At 35.3% G+C, this 20,890-nt stretch overlaps 1 protein-coding gene across 2 annotated transcripts; it reads left to right on the top strand.

Annotated features, from left to right (window-relative positions):
• The first annotated feature begins 2,063 nt into the window (after positions 1-2,063).
• On the top strand, positions 2,064-18,904 carry LOC129258643 (carbohydrate sulfotransferase 11-like). 2 transcript variants are annotated; one of them, XM_064097468.1, is made up of 4 exons: positions 2,064-3,475; positions 13,699-13,834; positions 14,275-14,426; positions 15,043-18,904. In XM_064097468.1, exons 2-4 carry the CDS (start codon positions 13,729-13,731, stop codon positions 15,925-15,927), a joined length of 1,143 nt encoding a protein of 380 aa, XP_063953538.1. In that variant the 5' UTR covers positions 2,064-3,475; positions 13,699-13,728; the 3' UTR covers positions 15,928-18,904. The 2 variants fall into 2 exon arrangements, with proteins under 2 accessions (XP_063953538.1, XP_054752860.1); XM_054896885.2 differs by lacking the exon at positions 2,064-3,475 and adding an exon at positions 10,182-10,335.
• Positions 18,905-20,890: the final 1,986 nt, after the last annotated feature.

The raw sequence follows: 20,890 nt of genomic DNA on the forward strand, positions 1-20,890 counted from the left end.
AAGGGTTTCGGGTGAACAAAATGACCACATCCCTTGCTTTTACTCAGCAATTCGTACGACGTTTAAACATCGTGGATATGATATTAGGTCTCTGTCTACGATCTTAATGTTAATAATTTCTACAAAAAATGAAAAACCCTGTTCAAAATCATCGCCCTTTCCAATATCTTCTAAAGCATTACCATATACTGGTAAGCAAGGGAGCTCAGTCAGTTTCTGACAATGGGTGATGTTGTTAATCCTGAATACTTGGCTACATCTTATTTGTCAGAACTTTCAGAGTAATACGGTAAAACCAACATGTCTATTATTCCACCCAATGATTAAACACTGTGTTGTTTAATCGACACTTCCCCTATGGACACATTCCTTTCTTAATCTCGAGACAAATAGAAACACTGAATGTATCCCCTTTTTTTCTTGAAAGTTGCTGTTTTTGGCATTTTAGAAACAAGATCTCAAATCAGACAAGGGAGACATGGGAGAAGAATGGACGAGTCTTGGATTGTTATGTTTCATCTTATGCGGTTATGTGCATCAACTTTTGTAAATCTCCTTCAGAAGATAGAGAACTCTCTTGTACATTGTGTTTTGCAAAAACAACCCATTATCATCATCACCATAATCATATCGTCATTTAGGTTTTAAAAGCGTAAAAGACAATGAGTAATAGTAAAGTAAAGTAAATAATAAAGTAATAGTAATGGCTCTTGTGTGTGTTTATATAATTATATATATATATATATATATACAGTATATATATATTAAACAGATATTGCCTACCTAGAGTTTGAATATAACATTTCCTCTCCCCGACGGAGTCATATTTTTCCCAAGGGATGATATTTTGCCCGAAGCGCGCAGCGCTGAGGGAAAATATTATCCCGAGGGAAAAATATAGCTTCGTAGGGGAGTTGAAATGTTATTTATTAAAACGATAGACCAGGCAATATCTGTTATATTATATAGTCTATGTGGATTCGCCATCAGAAATTGCATTCATCATCTGGCTTAGACCCGAAATTCTTGCTACAGCTCTGATCCATCTACGTCATAATATTTTTTTTTTAATAAATACATCAAGCGCGTTCTTCGACGCAATCGACGCGTTAACATTAGCGCGTACATCAAATGAACTACCTTGTTGCGCAACTTGTATGCAGCGAGTGACGTCACCATAGTGAATATAACGCCGCAATTGACAATACAACGCAGTATATTCCCGGAGGTGACGTCAAAACCTAGAATATAACAAATGCGATCCTCGCAGCTATGGTCACGTGGTGGCGTATTGACCTATCACTGATTCGAATTTACATAACCTATGTAATATATAAATGTTATATCAATAACATGCATACATTCGGTAGATAATAATAATAATAATAATATAGGGTATTTATATTGCGCACATATCCACCTTGTTAGGTGCTCAAGGCGCTCCTATATTACCCGGCTAAGCTAGGCGTTCATAGCGCACACAGCTTTTTACCTCACCTGGGGTGAGTGCAGCATAGTCCACGTGTTGTATCAATAATAACAGTAAAAACAAGGTTGACACGTTCATGCTTTATTCCAACATATCCTAGTTTATTATATGCACAAATTTTCGACGATATCCTCATCGTCTTTCTCGAGTGAATGACGATGTGAATATCGTCGAAAATTTGTGCATCTAATAAACTAGGATATGTTGGAATATAAAGCTTAAACGTTTCCATCTTGTTTTTAATATGTGCCCGTGTAGATGCTGTGAAATAAATGGGGTGTGAGAACAATAAACCTACACACACAGAATTACTTGTTCATTTCCGTGATGTCAAATCTGACTGGGAATTGTGTGTGGTACAGCTGACAATCGACTCAATCATCTCATTTTGAAAGAAGATAACAAGGAAATGTAGAAATTTTGACTTGTAAAGGAGATGAATTCTAAGCAGGTGAAACCATTCTATTTTTACTCCGCAGAAATAGGATTGTATCATGCCTATCCAAACAGAATGATGTCAGAGCAAATATGTCATCCCAGTTTATAAGTACGCTAAACCTTCAAGGGGTGTGTCACTCATTTCAAGTGATCTTTATTGTTTGTCTCTTACAATCATGACATCAGTGTAGATCTATATTTTCTATATCTTCATGCTGGGCTCTGTAGTAATTGAATTTTATACCCCTGATCACTAATCTGCACAAGCTGGGACTGGATGTAGATATAGTCACGAATAATGTTAGTACAAGGAGTAACTCCTTGGTACTACGATAAACATGGTAACTATATGATGCAAATTATCTGACTAAAATGACATTACTTGAGAGAGCGTGGAGGGAGGAAACTGATAGAGAGAATAATGTTGATGAATCATAGCTCCCGTATACCACTCTAGGTCCATGGTCAAACAGTGGATTAGTGTATTGTATTGTTTACTTTAATTTTTAGCAGTCAGGTGATAGCAGCTGCAAAGCGTTGAAAGGTCGAACCATTTCACTGTTTATATGATGTAGCAAAAACAACAACAACAACAACGATCAAACTTGAATGGCAGTATAAATCCCCAGAACTTTAAAAACTCATGATAATAAGGAGTTGTCGCTCAAACATACGGAGGATTCAAGAACATAGAAAATGTATTGTCAAATGCCCTTCATGTCAAAGAACCAAGTAGTCTTTGTCGAAAATTGGTGAACTAAAACAGTAGTTTCATCGTGGATTTTTCATGGACAAAACTGCTGTTCCCGTTCAAAAAGACCACCCAGCTGTTCTTTGTCATTTGACAGACATGTTCAATAGATTTACTGCGTCGCAAAACTCACTCCCATCGATCAACGCACAAGGACCAGAGGACTTGAGCAGCAGGATGCACTTTGGTTTGACAGACCTCCCTCGTAATCCTCTCAAAACATACAAGGAAAGGATGAACGATCCATCCAGTTCATGGAGATCCGATCCAGAGTACGGTTCAATACTTCCTGCTTTCTCCGCCAATCGATCTTGTACAACAGGACAGAGAGAGAGAGAAACTACTATTTAATTCAACGATCTTCTGATCGTATCCCGTCAGAAACCTCGCTATCGCACACAAGAGCAGACAAAACATTTGAAATCTTGTTAGTGTTCATTTTGAGCTGATTCTGAATAGCGGGCGGAGAAAAAGAACTCGCATAAAAGCAGACGGTCTCTGCTCTTCTACATGGTCCATTCATAAAATACCTGTAATTCAATCGCGATGGGCTGCAAACATTGACGTGGAGCATTGGCCATTTCTTGACTTTGAAGAAGTGCAATCTTACCAAAGCTATCATGGTGGCATGGGTGTGACGCCAGGACTTTTTAGACTTCATCCTATATTTTGAAAGAACCCAGCATATAAAACTACGAAGTTGTTCTTCAATCACCACGTATTAGTCACGTACCCTAATCAAAATAAGATCATGATTTTGAAACTGCAGTTGGAGTAGAGATTTGACAGCTCAATGAGTAAGTAACGTCTATATATAAAATTACATCGATAATAATTATGTAGTTTAAATGCTTCCTGACTCAGAATTTGTACCATGAAATTACCAAGTAACCATTATTACTTATATATTCAACATTTTGTTCCCAGGTTTCTTTTTTGAATATCTTGTCAGTTTCGGTAACATTGAATTCATGGTCTTGAGCTACTAGTGTTGCATCTTTTCTTTTGTTGTGCATGCACACGTTTGAATAATAAAGATATATTCAAAACAAATTTAACTTGGTCCATTACCATACTTTTTTTTATAAATAATTTTGCATTTTTAGCATCGTGTTTGAATTCCAAATTAGTTCAATTGACAAACAATTGATTTCTGATCATCAGTTTCAGTTACCAGGAACGACTATAAAACTCTATAGTTAAATATCTAACAATTTTTTACATTTAACTAAAGGTAAGTTGGGTGGGGGATTAATCATTTTGTTCTTCAGCGGGCCGGTTAGCAAGCATTTCCTACTTTAGCATTGCATGCCATTATATTTATGAATGCATTTTGATCATAACTTGCAAGATCTAAATGTCTATGCTCTGCCCAACAACTACTCAACCTGAACTTGCCACAAACTTCGTCCAGCTCTGCTCGTTTAACGTTCCCTATTATAGTGCATGCAGGGTCTATATCGCAGTTCAGGACTCTACAGTGGTGTTGACATTTGTACTTTGCGCGGAGCATTCAGTGTTTTAATTCGTATTTTTCAATGCAGGGATGAGCCTTGTGAAGGGTTCTAACTATGGGACCCTAATCGTTTTATTAAACAGTTTTCCCTTTTCACTAGCTCTCTCTCCTCTTTTCAACCTGGATGCTAATCCTATACTTCGTTGAAAATCCTTCTTGTTTTTTCTTGATACATCCCCTGTCACAAGGACGTGCATTTCATTTGAAAAAAAATATTTAAACTTGAAGAATTTTTAATTTTAGTGTGTGTATGATCTTCTAAAGAAAATACGAAGTCTTTCACGTTGCTTCCAGTCATTTTGCTTTTTTGTCATTTCTTTGTCTTAAAATCACGCAAAGCAGCTTTCGCCCCTCCTTAAACACACATGCTAAAACGAACAAACTAACCATTAATCCCATTGGCATGTTTTAAAAACCATTGCATTTTATTTTTCAACTTCATGATTTTCAATGGATTTCCTTTAATACTTCGTCGATATGACTTATCCAATCGTCAAATTTATTACAAACTTAATCATTAATCTGAATACTATCGTTTCCAAGCTCTCTTGCCTCACTCGTTCGCAAAATCCCCAAACTCTGCACTATATTGAAAAATGTACCCTCAATTTTTTGCCTCCTCACGCAAATGCAATTATTATTCAACTTTGTATAGCAGCATTAACATAGTTTAGAGTATATTGATAACCGATTGTATGCCTCGGGCCAATAGTCATATCCAACTTCTGTATATTCCAAGGTAATACTCCGAATATCATTAGTTTCTTTTTATTAACCATGGGCATTTATTATATTCATAATTGAACATTCAAAATCACATTACATGCTTACATATTTCTTTTTCAAACAAAATATTCCATATTAAATTCTGGCCAATCTTTTCCGGTTTTATTTCTTTTAAGCATATATTTGTAAATGCACCAAAAAGCAAAAGGCATCAATATACAATAGCTATTGATAATATTAAAGTAAAAGTGAAAATTATATTTATTCATTTAATACACTGCAAAGAAAGCATAAATTATTGTCAGTAAATCGTACTTGCAAGAGGACCAACGGCTTTTAGTATCACTCAGTTGGTTGAGGTATGATCATTTATGCTGTGCAAGGGAGCAGTATGTGATATGGAACTCGAGACTTACGAACATACTATTTTACCACCAAACATGTGATAGCATATTAAGCCTGTAAAGGTTTGGTTACATGAATCCTATTGGAATCGTCTAACATTTCAATCTTCCAAAAGACATATCAATAAAATTATAAACAGGGAGAGAGGCAAACACTTTTTGAGGGAATGTCAAAATTTAAGACTAAGAGGGGCTTTAAAAGAAGCTTTTTTTTTCTTTATTGGATAAACCTTATTTAACCATGCGTCTACCTGTAAGTTGCATTCGGAATATATTTAAGTGTGTCTTGTTTGGATACTATGGTATATCAAAGTGTATTATAATTTTATATCAACTTTACACTACTTGGTTATATCTTCTCCACGTCAATGATATGCATTCACAAAGACGGGTGGAATTATACACTCTAGAAAGTTGTGTTATGAACAACTAAAGTTTGAGTACAATGGATACAAAATCACTATATTTTATTAAGTCTTTACAGTCGTTGATGAAATCATTCAAGTAAAATAAAATGAATAGAAATTCGTCAAACATATCAAAATATGTTAAAACCTGATTTGCAAGAGTATTAGGGATAAGGGATCGAAGGTTTTTGTTATGTAACTTTGACTACAACCCTGCATTTAGGAGCAGTGATGCAGTTTCAATACCTCCTTAAATCTTACTCAAGTGTAGAAGTATCCTATTACGTTTGACTTTTATCCTATCATTCTCCCATATCTGGATTTTTTTCAACAGGGGTTGCTGGTTTTGGAGAAAAAATTGACAAGCAAAATAAAAAGGGTTTCACTACAAAAAGAAGGTGGTTTTGGTTAAATGTCTACTTTTTTGCATATCTACTTGATTTCCAGTGGGTGCTACCTATGGTTAATAACAAGCATTATTACCCCCAGGTAAATCTTGGAGGGGGTGTTTCAGGCCTTCAGCACCCCCCTCTCCCCAAAAATGTTATGACGTGAATGTATTTTAGGTTTATTTGAAATGTCGGTCTCGTAAAAAAAACAGTAGCATTTCATTCAATTGGAATGGCGGATCGGGTATCACATTCCTCGTCTCCGATTGAAAAAAAAAAAAACCTACCCTTTTCTGTAGCCAAATATATGATTGTCACAACTCATTTGGTATCTGAAGCGTCTCTGAAGCGCTTCTGATAGAATGTATTTGCTCATACTTGAGCCAACGTGACACGATGGTGAGGCAGGTCCGAAGTTCGCCCCATTTGTCAACAAAAACACGGACTATTGGCATACCTTATACCAGACATCACCCATTCATGTGAACAATTTCGAATGTTCAGTTTAGTTCAAACAAACATTATTTAATTTCCTTCAATTCAAATATAGGGCTAAAGGAGAGATACCAAGAGATTTCTCGGTATTCAGACTGCATGCAATCTCCATATTCAATTGCATTCGATTGAAATAAACATTTATTTTCTTCCATTTAACAAATTTCTAAACTTTTAATACATGAATTCATACAAGTATTAGTTTGTCGTGAAGAATAAAAATATGTGCATGTTATGTTTAAAGAAGAAGGCGTAAGACCCTGAAAGCAAACTCTTTAGTCGGGATACACCTGAAATGTGTTCCCACACCAGGAACCGAACCAGGGCTACGGCACGGCAGTGAGAGCGCCGGATCCTTACCACGAGGCCATAATAAGATTGTATTCCCAATATTTTGGCTGCACTTTCAATATCCAGCTAGCATCAAAATAAATCCAAAATATTCTCACTAAATTCTAAATATTTGGACTAATTAAGAGCAGCATTTGAAACACTTGAAACACTAATCAGGTTCAAGGTAGAATCGTATTACAACTTGATATCAATCAATACCAAATACATTGTCTAATTTATTGCAATAATTAGACATGCCTAGCTACCTGTTATCAGTGGCGTAACTACGGGGGGGCACGTGCCCCCCCCCCCCCCATCGGCTGGCCAAAAAAACGGGAGAAAAGAAGAAAATAAAAGAGAAACGTAGTGGGGTAAGAAGAAATTATTGGATCTTATATTATGTTATATATATCATATTGTATTACATCATAATTTTTGTTCATAACTTTATGAAACATTATTGCTGAGGGCCTATGTGTTCATCATTCCTGGTGTTTGCATTGTCTGTTCAAGGAGATATATAATCATGTTGTACTACAAAACATCCCGTTTTCAAGTCAATATACACCAAATATATATCCTCGCACTTCGAGTTATTATTGATTTTTGTCGTGACATATGCTTCTTTTTCATGACTACTAAAAGTGATTGCCTCCTTTAAGGTCTGAATATAAAACATTTCCAGTCCGCTTACTTTCGCATAAGTGGATTGGTGAGATATGCCCCTTTTTCTGGTCTGAATATCAAATTTTCAGCTCGCGCTTCGCGCTCCATCATTTGGTTAATGAAATATGTATGGTCTTAGTGAATTCTTAAATACAAGCCTTAGAACGCATGCCCTTCTTCAGGTCTGAATTTCAGCTCGCGCTTCGCGCTTGCAATATTCGAATAGTGAGATACTTGTAGTGAATTCTTAAAAAAAACAAGCCTTGGAATGCCCCTCTTCAAGTCTAAATTTCAAAAATTTTCAGCTCGCGCTTCGCGCTTGCAATATTTGACTAGTGAGATAGGTATAGTGAATTCTTAAAAGAAACAAGCCTTAGAATGCCCCTCTTCAGGTCTGAATTTCAATTTTTTTAGCTCGCGCTTCGCGCTCGCAATATTTGATTATAGAGATACATATCATCTTCATGATAACAATGAGTTCAAAAAGTGCTTCATGTGTTTCGTTGTAATTCTAACAAAATCAGCACTATGGAGAGATTATGAAATATGTATTGAATTCATTAATGCCTTTAAAAATAATCCTTAAAATAGCCCTGTTTGGGGTCAATATATACAAAAAAATTAACTTTGCACTCACATTGTTTCTTTAGTGAGACAGGTATGCATCATGATTACAAAAATTTGCTTATTAGATCCCTTTTTAGGGCTGAATATAAAAAAATCGCGCTTCGCGCTCGCATCATTTGATCAGTGAGATACATATCCGTTCAATGACACAGTCTTTAAATGTCTCTATTAGGTCAGTATAGCTGGAAATTGAGCGTGCTTCGCGCGCCCAACTAAGTAACTAAACAATTTTGCTGGTTCCCCCCCATGCCGTGACCCACGGTACGCCACTGCCTGTTATGCTAGATTTCCCAAAGCTTGGATGAATTATCCTTCGGGTTGGTTCTGTTTTTTTTTTCTTGCGATTCGAATATCAAAATAAATGTGAAGAGGTCTTAAGATAAAAAAAAAGTAAGAGAGTGTGGACATCAGGTGGCAATTAGACTCTTTGTTATTGTTTTGGCAACGAGAACCATTAAAAAAGAGTTGCCATTCAAATTTTATCATTTTCTGTATGCATCATCCCCCTACCCCTGTCATATTTAGCAAAACCATGGATCAGTCCCTGAACATGTCCCAGAATTAGATGGACCGTGCCTAAAACGATCTTCCATTCGTGCGATCATTTCGTGCGAAGCTGATGAAATCGATCGATTTTCCCTCGTCAATGCAATGAAAAGTCCAAATTGACATGGATCTACATGGATCTTAAATCCACTTGTCAATATCTAAAGCCACTATAAGACATAACACTAAGTACTCTTTACAACATTTGACATTGACTTTATATTCATCAAATGCGGGATTACATACTTTTATAATTTCCATTTCAATGGCACTGTCAGCAGAGGTTTAATTATTTTTTTTATAAGCGGAATTTTAGGGTTCCAAATGCCTATGCTTTCAATGCAATCTTAATCAGAATGACTATAATTAGATGTTTCACCTATAATGTATTCGTCATCACTTTAAAATCACTTTCGGAAGCAAAAATGTACTAAACATGGATGATAATTCATATCTACGTCTAATTGGTAAATATATCGTGCAAAGGGTTTGGTTGACATTTAGAAGATTTCATGTACAAATATTATTATAACGATTTTTACTACTGACGATCTACAATATTTTTGCTGTGTTAGAAATTGCTTCAAATCTGCTCTTAAAAGCATGAAAATTATGTCATATTAAAGTTTGAGTCATTTACTGTACGAGAATGAACGATTTTCTTACTAGATAGACTTACTAGATATACAATCAAAATATTGTATATTACATAACTTAAAGCAGTTGAATACAGAGTACGTTGAGCCATGTGCTTTTACGTGAATTAAAACTCTGATCCCTGAAGGTCCAGAAAGAGCATGGCGTCGAACAATATAAAAGTATTCATTCTAAAACTTATAAGGCTACCCGATGAAAGCGTTGTATTTTGTCAATTGTGCTATCATGCCCATCCCTTCTCTTACCAGGTTCTTCAATAGTTTCACACGAGGCAACATAGCACTATACATGTAGTAGATTCGGTAAATGAGGGGTGGGATTAAATACTACAATATAAAAACAAGTCTCAAATCATTACATTATTGAAGCCTTTTTATTATAACATTTCCCCTTTAAAATACAGCCGCCGGTTACGTCTGTTATGATCCAATGGGAAAACACCTTTATTTTGTTTTGAATTTGTGAGATCGATAAAGCTCTTCGGGGGCTCAGAGAGTGTCCATTATGATAGACTGGCCAAGGGGGGTCTTAGCTTTAAAACCTCACATAGTGGTCATCACAATATGTTGTATATTGATTATGTTGGCTTTATCATCGCAGACGTACTACAAGTTGTTTGACAAAGCTCTGAATAAACGGTATATTGACTGTATATTGACCAGTATCAATCGATTTTTATTTTACAATAGAATAGAGGCTATGCTTGGCCTGGGGATGCGTCCCTTCTCTTCTGAAAGGGAGCATGACAGATGTGACCATTTTTATGAACATCTTCCAGAAGAGACAGGCATCAGAATAGCCCGAATATTTATTTCTTGTTGAGTTCTTACGGCATTTCATTGGAATAAAAAAAGGATACATTCACAGAATAGGAAACAAACCATTTCTTTGGTAAGAATATAAACATTATAGTTAGCCCTTGTTTTTTATTTATGCGGTGATTTTATTTTCAAGAGTATGAGAGGTATCATATATTTTGGCATTGCAAGCTTACAATATTACAGAATCTCAATGCAAGATGTTAGCACCTTGACTGGATATTGAAGAAGACATTGTAGGCAGCTCTTTTTGAACCTTCTGAACATGCTTATGACTGCATGTGATGTCATATACCAAATATAAACAAGTTCTGAATAATACTATTAAGTTTTTAATCTTATTTTAAGGAATCATTTCACATTATCGATTATAGGAGGAAAGGGGAAAGCTAGACAATGACGTCATATTTGACTTGTTGTGTTGTTGAATGAATTTTACTATACGTTTAATTAATAAATTGATTTATATTTTCACCGTTATAGAAACATTCCTCTGCGGAATATAGCGACCATGCCACTTCCTCGATACCCGTAACCTTTGTTTGGTAAAGGGCAGTGAAACATATTCACTTTTGTATTTTGCCTCATTTAATTTTTTTTCTTTATCAAATCATATTCATTTCAAAATATCTTTCGACTACAATACATAAAATGACATCAATAATAATACAATAAATGTATGATTTAGATACAGCATAATCGAAATAATGAATAATCTACAGCAAAATTATATTTTCCATCTACTATCAAATGATACAAATTTGATATTTTTCTCATAAATATGATGTTTTGCCTCATTGTAGGGCATATTTCACCGTAATCAGATCATAATTTATTAAAGACAATCGAATCGTAATCATTCCTAAGCACAATGCTTTCCTTATCATGAAATAATCTCTTGGTATTGAACAATCAATATAAAAACCTGAAACGTCTGTGGTCAATCCCGATATTGTTTTATTCGTATTTGTCGAACATCTTAAACTTTAACATGACACAGAAAATCTGTGAAATTTGGAAAAAAACGAAGACGATTAAACAACGAATGTCTACTCAGTGATTGTGATAAGAAGATACTATAAATCATTTCCCTACTTCTAGCATGGTGTTACTAGCTTCTAACATCCACCGTAGGGGTCTTATTCAAGAACTGTTGATCTTAACATCATTTGACATAATGTCATATTTTACTTAGATGTATTTTTTATTCTTTTTTTTTGGGGGGGGGGGCTTTTTAAACGCCTTGTAAAAATAAAAAAAACACAGAAAGCATATCCGATTAACTTGTTAATATTTAGATATAAAGTAAAAAGAAAATGAAAAAAAGAGACCTATTGAACATCTATATCTTTGGCAGATGCGAAAGAAGATCAAAGAAGTGATAATAAGATTCACCCCCCCCCCCCGGTCCCCCTCACACATGCACACGCAAGCATGCATATCATAAAACCCATACAACAATCACTACTGAGGATGAGTACAAAAAAGGTTTGTTGTTTTTTTGCCCCAATAACCATTCAAATGGAGATTGTATGAGACGATCATTACAGCATTGTCCTTGTGTGATCTTCCAGTCATTACTCTCCATTCGTGCACGGATTGGTCCAGGGACGTCGGAACATTTGGTATGTCTGTGGAGGGTTTTTGCGTTCCACATCATGCACAAACCGAATCTTAAAACCCTACACTCTAAACAATCATCAGTACTTATGAATACTTTTCTGTAACAATAAATACTGCAAATTGTGATTCATTTTCGCCTATATTATAGGACATGTAGGGAATTGACGTCGCATCAAAACCATTGTATTTATCAATAAATCATTTAAATCATGACTATTTGCATCAACACAGACATTATGTAACAAGATAGTGAAGCCAGACTACTATTTTTGTGTTGCAGATATTATAGTTTGATACAAGCCTAAGTTTCCTTTCCGCATAAAAAGATCATATACCTGAACAGAGAGGGGGGTACTAATCATATACATGACTACTTTGCCTCATTAACTTCTGAAGAAAAGAATATATACCTTGGAAGAAATGTGCAAAATATTAAGCAATATGAATTATTTATTTGAGTGCTATTAAAAATTACTGAAGACATGTCGGTTTTATTAAAAGTACATTTGCAAGTCTCCATAACTTAGGGTTTCATTGTTTACCTCCTCAAGATCTGTTGAAGTAATTCAATATATTAATAAATCCATCTATTACTGCTATCATTTTTTTATTGCTGTCATTTTTATTTTCCTGTGCATATTTTCCCTTACCATTGAAATCCCAGAGTCCAATCTTATTTGTTCGTTGTATTCTCTGTTAAATGGTAAAATTGCAATTCTCTTTTCGCCTAGAATGTTTGTTTGCAACAAGAAGACTGTAGCATGTATTTACTTGAAGTAAAGTGCGACTTAAAATGTTTAGTTCAGTGCGCCTGACTTAGATTTATACTTACACACAACTCAACGTCCTAACATACATCTAGTGAAAGTGGAGCGTTGTTACAAACAAGTGATGTGCTCGAATTGCGGAAGTTCTGAAAAGCTAAACTCTCTGTGAACCGATAAATCTTCTTAAGAAATAAACCTACGTTGTGACTTACCTTAAAGCTAAGTGAAAACAAATAACAGAGCAGATTAGATCATTACACTCGTCTTGTTCCACAAAAAGAACACTAGGTGCTTTACGATGCATGACGTAAAATCCATACTCTTGAGCTCTAATTCCAATTTGAGAGTTAATGAGTGGGGTCATTGTTCGGCATGGCTCAAGTAACAAGGTAGTACAGGAATGAAATGTTCTCTTTGAAATAAGTCTTTGCAGTACATAGTGTCTTATTATTTTCAAAGATCGCGTTAATTTCAAGGGCCACTTCATCCCAAATGCACCTTTGTTCCTTCCTTGACATGCTTGATGAAGAATAGTATGTAGAACTTATAGTGTTTACTTAACAAATCCATTTTTTTTTCGAATAGCTGAGTATTGAAATCTACTTTATATTAAGCAATAGGACGAATTTCAATAGGAAATGTGTTATCGATTTCGAATGTAAAGTATAATTTATTCTCAGGTATGGAATCGAGGCCGGGAGTTCTAACGCTGGTAGGCAGGACAATGCCAAGGCCGGCAAAATGAGACCCCGAGACCTACTCCAGCACAATCTTTTTATTTACAATGGCTTCCGCTATACTCATATTCAATTGTTTTATTTTTTCTGTTTAAATGGGGAGGGGATTCACCATAGCACCAAGTTAGTTGGTAAAAGCAGAAGGATGAGAGAAACATAAAATGAAGGTCTGGCGAATACTCATGAAAAATACCAGTAAAATTCATTCCTAGTTTTAATCTAATTTCAATAGTTCTTCATGTTAAGTACCTGGCAGAATGACCTCCTTAAAAATTGACATATTATTGTGTTGTTTTAATTTTGCTGCAGTGGTATCATTGATGACGTTATGATGAGATCATGGCCTCGGGATATCGCAACCAGAATCTGGTCACTATTCTCGTTATCATCACGTGCAGCGCCACCATTTCCGTTCTTCTTTCTCTAGAATTCTCAAACAGACATGGTAAATATATACACAATACATCTGCTTATTTTTCACAAAAACGGTTTAGTTTTAAACTTGGAGATGACGTCGCGGTCCTCATGATTTCACACTTAAATTACATTTATTGATAGATCAATCTGTCTGGTTAACCCTTTAAAGTATTTGATAGTTGAAATATAATACTAGCTGCGAATTTCGTGGCTCGTATTCTTTAAGTTTGTCTATTCAGATCAGAACCGAAATAATCAAAGTTAATTGGTCTGTATGTTCTGATGAAATATTCATGTAGAGATAAGTTGACGTTCTAAACTGAAGAGATCAGCTGCCAGAACTGCTAATTTTATTTCATCTTTAGGGTATGAAATTGCCCGTAGCAGCACTAATGGAAGATGCAAACAACTCAATAAGTGATTGATATTTTGGTTGTAATTGATTTCAACACATTTCTTTCTGCGCAGTGTCTGTGACTTCGATGACAAAATGCGTATGCAGTGAGACAAAATGGAGATCAGAAGTTCTTGAAGAGGATCGGATTCGAAGAGAGGCAGAAGGCGGGTTAGTGACCGTACAGCACGAAGAGCCGCCGCCATGGATGCATATAAAACGAGGGGTAAGGTCCGGGTTCGAATCTTACTCTAGTGATAAAGCCAAGACATAAATACTATATAATAATAATTCTTATTTACCCAGAGTAGCCATTTCAATCATTAGCTGATTTTCAAGCGGTCCCTATGTGACAAAATATGTTATCATTTCCCTTCTCCTTTCTTAGAAGTCGAGCGCCTGACAAAAAGCCACAAGTCTTTCAAGCATAATGATAAGAATTACAAAGAGAAATAGGATTTATTTACAGATAGTAGTTTGTGTCTTGCATAAAAAGCTCTTAAGAGAAACGGTAAAGAACATAATTATTTAGTGTTAAACAGAAAGGAGGAGATTTGAGGATTTGAAGAAAAAAACGAGGAAAGAAAAAGAAGCGAAAATAATACAAGAAATCTAAGGAAGAGGTAGAGAAGATGATATAAAACGATAGTTTATTCTGAACGAGAACGAGAGTGAACGAGAGGTTGCCTGTAAATCATAGTCAATTGGTCGGTAATAAGCTCCTCATGTGCCTAAAGAAAGGGTGAAGGGTTCTTTAAAAACATCTATAGTATATCAGAAGGGAAGCATTAATGTCTTAATAATATATATTTATTTCAATCATTTTCATCTTTTTTTTACAGGATTTGGAATATCCAACGTATTCTGAAAGTCTTGCCGCAATCCAGCCTCGTCGAAAGCAACACTTGAACAACATGTGCCACAAATCCTTGCCAATGAACCACCCCCACCACATCCACAACGAAACCCTAAAACATTTATACGTCAACGAAAAATACAAGTTTGTCTATTGTTCAGTTCCTAAAGCTGGTTGTACGAACTGGAAGCGAGTTATGATGGCCATCAATAACTCATCGCTTGATGTCACCAGTATATCACGTGACGATGCTCACCATGGCAACATGAAAACTCTGATAGATTACCCTGAAGATGAGCGGAAGCGTATTCTCTCGCACTACCAAAAGTTCCTTTTCACTCGAGACCCGTTTGTTCGTCTCCTTTCTGCCTATAAAGATAAATTCATGGGGATTCGGAACCTTGAATGCGAGCGCCATAGCTATTACTTCAAGAACATCGCTGCGGATATCATGTCAAGGTTCCGTAAGAGCGTGTCACGTAAGACTCTACAAAACGGAGAAGGTGTCCGATGGACGGAATTTATTCGATATATTATCAATACCAATGATCGGATGCAACTAAATGAGCACTGGCAGTCTACGAACTCACTCTGTGCGCCATGTTCCATCAGTTATGATTACATAGGAAAGTTGGAAACGGTACGTGAGGACAGTGCGCGATTGCTCCGCCGATTTGAAATTAGGGATAAGCGTATCTTCTATCCAAAATCGAATAACCCAACCCGTCGAGATTCTGCCGAATTCTATGATGCTTTCGGAACTATCACGATAAATGAACTAAGAGAGCTTTGGAGTATATATGAAATAGATTTCCTTCTTTTCAACTATACGCAACCACAGTTTTTAACGAGCAGTATAAAAGAAAAATAAAGCAATCAGCTGTATCTGAACCAGTTGCCTACTGAAAATTTGTCATCCATGTAAAAAAAAAAATTGGAATTCCAGCAGTGGCGTAGCTAGGATTTTTTCCTGGGGGGGGGGGGGGGCACTGGGGGTCCTTGCTTTTTCAGGGGGCACCATTTTTCTGGTGTGTGTGTATGTGTCACAAGGGCGGATCCGACTTTCGCCAATAGGGGACGGGGCCCGAAATTATCTTCACCTATATTTTCCCCGATCAGTCACTTCTTAGTTTTATTCTTATAAAACAACATAAACATGAAATAATCTCATAAGCCTAGCGATTTTTTTTTACTTACATGTATTTTGTCCTGTAAATTTAATATTCTGGGCAATGTTATGTGTGATCCTGAACAAGATTCGTATGTAACTAGATGGTTACTGCGAACGCCAAGCGGGAGCAGAAATTTTCATTAACTGTTCTAGCATTATCGAAAAGGGACCTGTTAAGGACTGCTTACAGTTACCCACGAAGACGGTATATATTTCAATAATGCGACCGCGAAGCGCGAGCAAAATTTTTTGACATTCCGACCTAAAAATGTTAATTTTAAGCACTTTTTGTATTAATAAATGGGATAGGTATGTAACTAAACAATTGATGCGAAAAGTTGAGATTTTAGACCTAAAAGTGGGACACTCTATATTCATATTTTGTAAATCATAAATAGGATATAGTTAATTGGGTATATCATTAATAATGCGAACGTGAAGCGTGAGCAGACAATTATTGATATTCTGATGTGAAACTGGATAATTTAAGTACATTTTAAATAAAGAACATGCAGGCTATCGCGCATGTTTTAGATTTAGACCTAGAATCAGGGCATTCTGAATACATTTGTTTAATGGAACATTATGAAATACACGTAGACAATAGGAACTTGGCAAATCAAACAATGTGACCACGCACCGTGAGCTTAAAATGCTGATATGTAGACCACAAAACGGACATTTTACAGAGCACTTAAATTTGTAAATGAAAAAAAATAATGAAAGCTCGATATCCGAGCTAAAATATGTTTTGTATATTGACTTCAAAACTTGCTCCATATTAGCCTATTGAGCAAGATATGAATCTCATCGAACAGGCAATTCTGGCGCGAAGCGCAAGCAAAAATGTTATGTGGTAACATGACAGATTTTTTTTTGGAAGTCTTCCCCTCACATTATTTCATTCACTCGTCTTCCTCCTCTTATTTTCCTCTTTTTTCTTCTTCTTTCTTTCTTCTCTTCATTTTTTCTTTTCTTCTTTCTCCTTTTTTTTTGCTCTGCCAATTTTTTTCAGGGGGGCATCTAGGGGGCACACCAAATCTCAGGGGGGCACGTGCCCCCCCCCCCAGGGCCCCCCGTAGCTACGCCACTGAATTCCAGACCGCAGAAGTCAATGTTTGTTTAATGAAATGCGAACTCTTACAATCTGTATGTTCCTGCTGGTTTTTTATTAAGATAAAACGAAATGCTGAAATGACAATCGCCTTCTTTCGGTCTTTAACGTGAATGCATCGAGTTACTGTCAGTTTTCAAATATGATTATTGTTACATGGAGTACCAATTTCTATTTTTGTCGTCATACAATTCTTTACAGGACCTGTTTATTAACATGAACAGAATAATGGATGTTTCTTATAAAAATGACAATGGATATCATCTTCATTATCTAATTAATTGATATAATTGTCGCTATGCGATCGATAAGCTCGATTTACTACTTTGTTTGAAGGTATTGAACTTACCTTGTATCGTTTTAATTGTTTGTAATCTATCCAGTATTGGAATTTTGTATTAAGTTATTCTTTATTATTTTTCACAGTGCAATATGAAGGATTTGGTATATATCTTAATTAAGTTTATTTTTCCCAACAACTAATACAAATAATGTTATACCTAAGTCTCTGGAAGGGGTATTTAACAAGAAATTTGACAATGATAATCATATTTTACTGATATATGTAAGAAATTTGATTAACCTCAACCTAAAATGCTACACCTGCTACTCTTAGCGAGTAATCATTACTCGTCGCTTATGTTTTGGAGCATAATGTACGAATTGGAACATTCTGCATATTTGGCCATTGAGCTCATTTTCTCACTCTGATGTTCTTTACAGGGCTAATAATCCTCACTGTTCAAATAATTAAGAGTGACTTTTAAATAAACTAGAGATTGATTTTTTCAGTTGAATACGGATTGTTATTCACAAGGCAACATACGATTTTTATGATTTTGAAGCAAACCAGCATGCATAAAAAAAGAATTGTAGATTTAATTCATCTATTCAGTATTTCAGCAACAGAGAACACTAAATACTAGTATTCTTACCAATCCAAATCTGATCATTCCTATGGCAAATCCCCAAAACCGACTGGCTTCAATTCTTTTCAATCTCTTGAGCAACCGTCTTGAGAACAATACCCCAACAACATTACCTCACCTGAAATGTTAAAAAAAACATCTGAAAACCTTCCTATCCTTACTCGCATTATGGCTTAAACAGCGCATTGTATCCTCTGTAAAATGTGTTGCATGGTATAAATCTAATTTAAGTACCATACATCTTTGTTCTTATAAGATATAATTTGGGGTTTGTTTTAGACATCGTTATCAAATATACCGTCTAATGTTATTGCCTTCAATGATTTTTATATGACATACATAACTGAAAAGACTCATTTGTGGTGGTCGGTTTTACTAAATTGGAATTTTAATTCTATCAAGACGTACCCATAGGTATATCATTTGTGCTTTATGAGAAGGATATATAGAGATTTATTTGTGTTTATGAGAGAGTGCTATACCAAATGGATATATTTGTGATTACAAACTCCGTGTAAGAAGCTGTGTTTCAATAACGATCTTGATACCACCAAGACACATTTTGATACTATCGATTTTCCATTGTTATCAAATTGTTTCAGTGAATAAAATCACCATTATTGATGTTATCATTATTATGAGTATTATGGTTATCATTACTGTAATTATTATCTATAATTATCTTTAATTATCAATTTGTTTTGATATCTATTATTGATGATGTATCATCATTAATTTTATATTTTGTTAAATATAATTACACTATTATTGTTAAATCATTATTATCAATATAATTTTATCCAATGATATTATTCATTATATGGTTATCATTACTGTAATTATTATCTATAATTATCTTTAATTATCAATTTGTTTTGATATCTATTATTGATGATGTATCATCATTAATTTTATATTTTTAAAATATAATTACACTATTATTGTTAAATCATTATTATCAATAGAATTTTATCCAATGATATTATTCATTATATTTATTTTTTATTTATTATGATTATACTCACTGGCGTAGATTCAAGCAGCGTAAATATTTTCCGGAAACGGTTTAGTGTATCTCCCACCCCTATAAAAGCTTTTATGACTATCACCATCACTGCTGTTGTAATATATACCTATCTTATGCAATTATTTCTTCCGGAGATCCAGCTTAATAAATACATTTATATGAAAGATATTTCAAGTTGAGTTTTGTTTGAATTTATTTGTGACTTATGGACATACGGGATTGTCTAATCTGGTGATCCGAGAGAGTAAGTCTAGTTGCAAAAAAATACAGATAAAGTACATATTATTATACCAAGATAATTGGGGAAAATAACTAAAACAAGCTCTAGCTCAATTACTGTATCTTGTAATATTCAACTACGCGGTGTCGCACAGAACCAAATGTGCGAGTATCGTCACATAAAACGTTTTACATATATAAACTCTGGGGTAAATAATAGCCATTGACAATAACACATTTAAAATCTCTGACAAAAAAATGCCATTTCATTAATCGCGCTAATCTATGCGTAATTTATGTTTGAAAACGGACGTTTTGCTCCAAGTCGTTTAATTTCTATTAACAAATCATTCCAGATGACAGATTATTCGTATATGATAATAGTTCCAGCATGGTTTCTTGTTGGATATATATTCACATAACGGTTAAGAGTGAAAAAATCGTTTAAAATGTTCGGTAGAGGAGTCATTTCTTGTTTTTTTTTTCCTAAGTATAAAAACACGCGTATCTTCAGAAACGAAAAATTAGTCCTAAAAGGTGCACAGGCAGGGAGGGGGTAGGAGTGGCCGAAGGAAAAGAAGTGTAACATTACAGACAGACAGGGGTGTATCAGACATGAAAAATCTATACATGTGCGTTATATCTAACCTATGACATACATTTAAACAAATAAAAGAAAACAAAGTAGTGGCATATTTGAAAGCCCCAACCCATTTTTTTTTTTGGGGGGGGGGCTTAAATTGCTCACATCACTGAAAGTGTAATTTCGGATTTCATATTCAGTATTCCAAGATAATTGATTACAAATTTTGATCGCATGCGTGGGAGCAGTGGCGGATCCATGATCTGACCCGTGACCCCCCTCCCCCCCCCCCCCCCCCCCCCTCCTTGAGAGCCATAACAGGTATTTGTTAGGGGGAAATGTCGTGCACGAGGACATTTTATTTGTATTGTTTTTGTTTCTGGTTTGTCAATTTTTTCCTGACATAAATCAACATCAATTCGTAGTGAAGACCCCCCCCCCTCTTTTTTTTTGGGGGGGACTGTTGATTTCTTTCTGTACACAAATGCCCCTCTTTTGGATTTTTTGGAAATCATTGGATCTGATTAATCTTAATTTGTACATACGGTCAGTATCACCGAGTGTGATTTTACTAAAAACAACAATATAAGAATAAATGAATAATAATAATAAAAGCAAAAACAATAACATCGACAGCAAGAAGACAGACAGCGACTTCAGATTCACAGACTACCCAATATTGTGGGTTTGTCGTAGATGGGGTAAATCCAAAGTTTTGTCGTAAAGTAAAAGTCTGACTTGTCAGACGGTTGATTCGCTAAGAAGTCCAGGTGTCGGACTGAACTACGTAA

This window comes from Lytechinus pictus, chromosome 1 (assembly GCF_037042905.1).
Source record: "Lytechinus pictus isolate F3 Inbred chromosome 1, Lp3.0, whole genome shotgun sequence".
Taxonomy (NCBI): Eukaryota; Metazoa; Echinodermata; class Echinoidea; order Temnopleuroida; family Toxopneustidae; genus Lytechinus; species Lytechinus pictus.

What these genes read in the sequence shown, in the direction of transcription:
- LOC129258643 (XM_064097468.1), top strand. Translation starts at nt 13,729, where the DNA reads ATGGCCTCGGGATATCGCAACCAGAATCTGGTCACTATTCTCGTTATC. An exon ending in AGAATTCTCAAACAGACATG is followed by an intron (nt 13,835 to 14,274) that starts GTAAATATATAC and finishes CTTTCTGCGCAG; the next exon opens with TGTCTGTGACTTCGATGACA. An exon ending in GGATGCATATAAAACGAGGG is followed by an intron (nt 14,427 to 15,042) that starts GTAAGGTCCGGG and finishes TTTTTTTTACAG; the next exon opens with GATTTGGAATATCCAACGTA.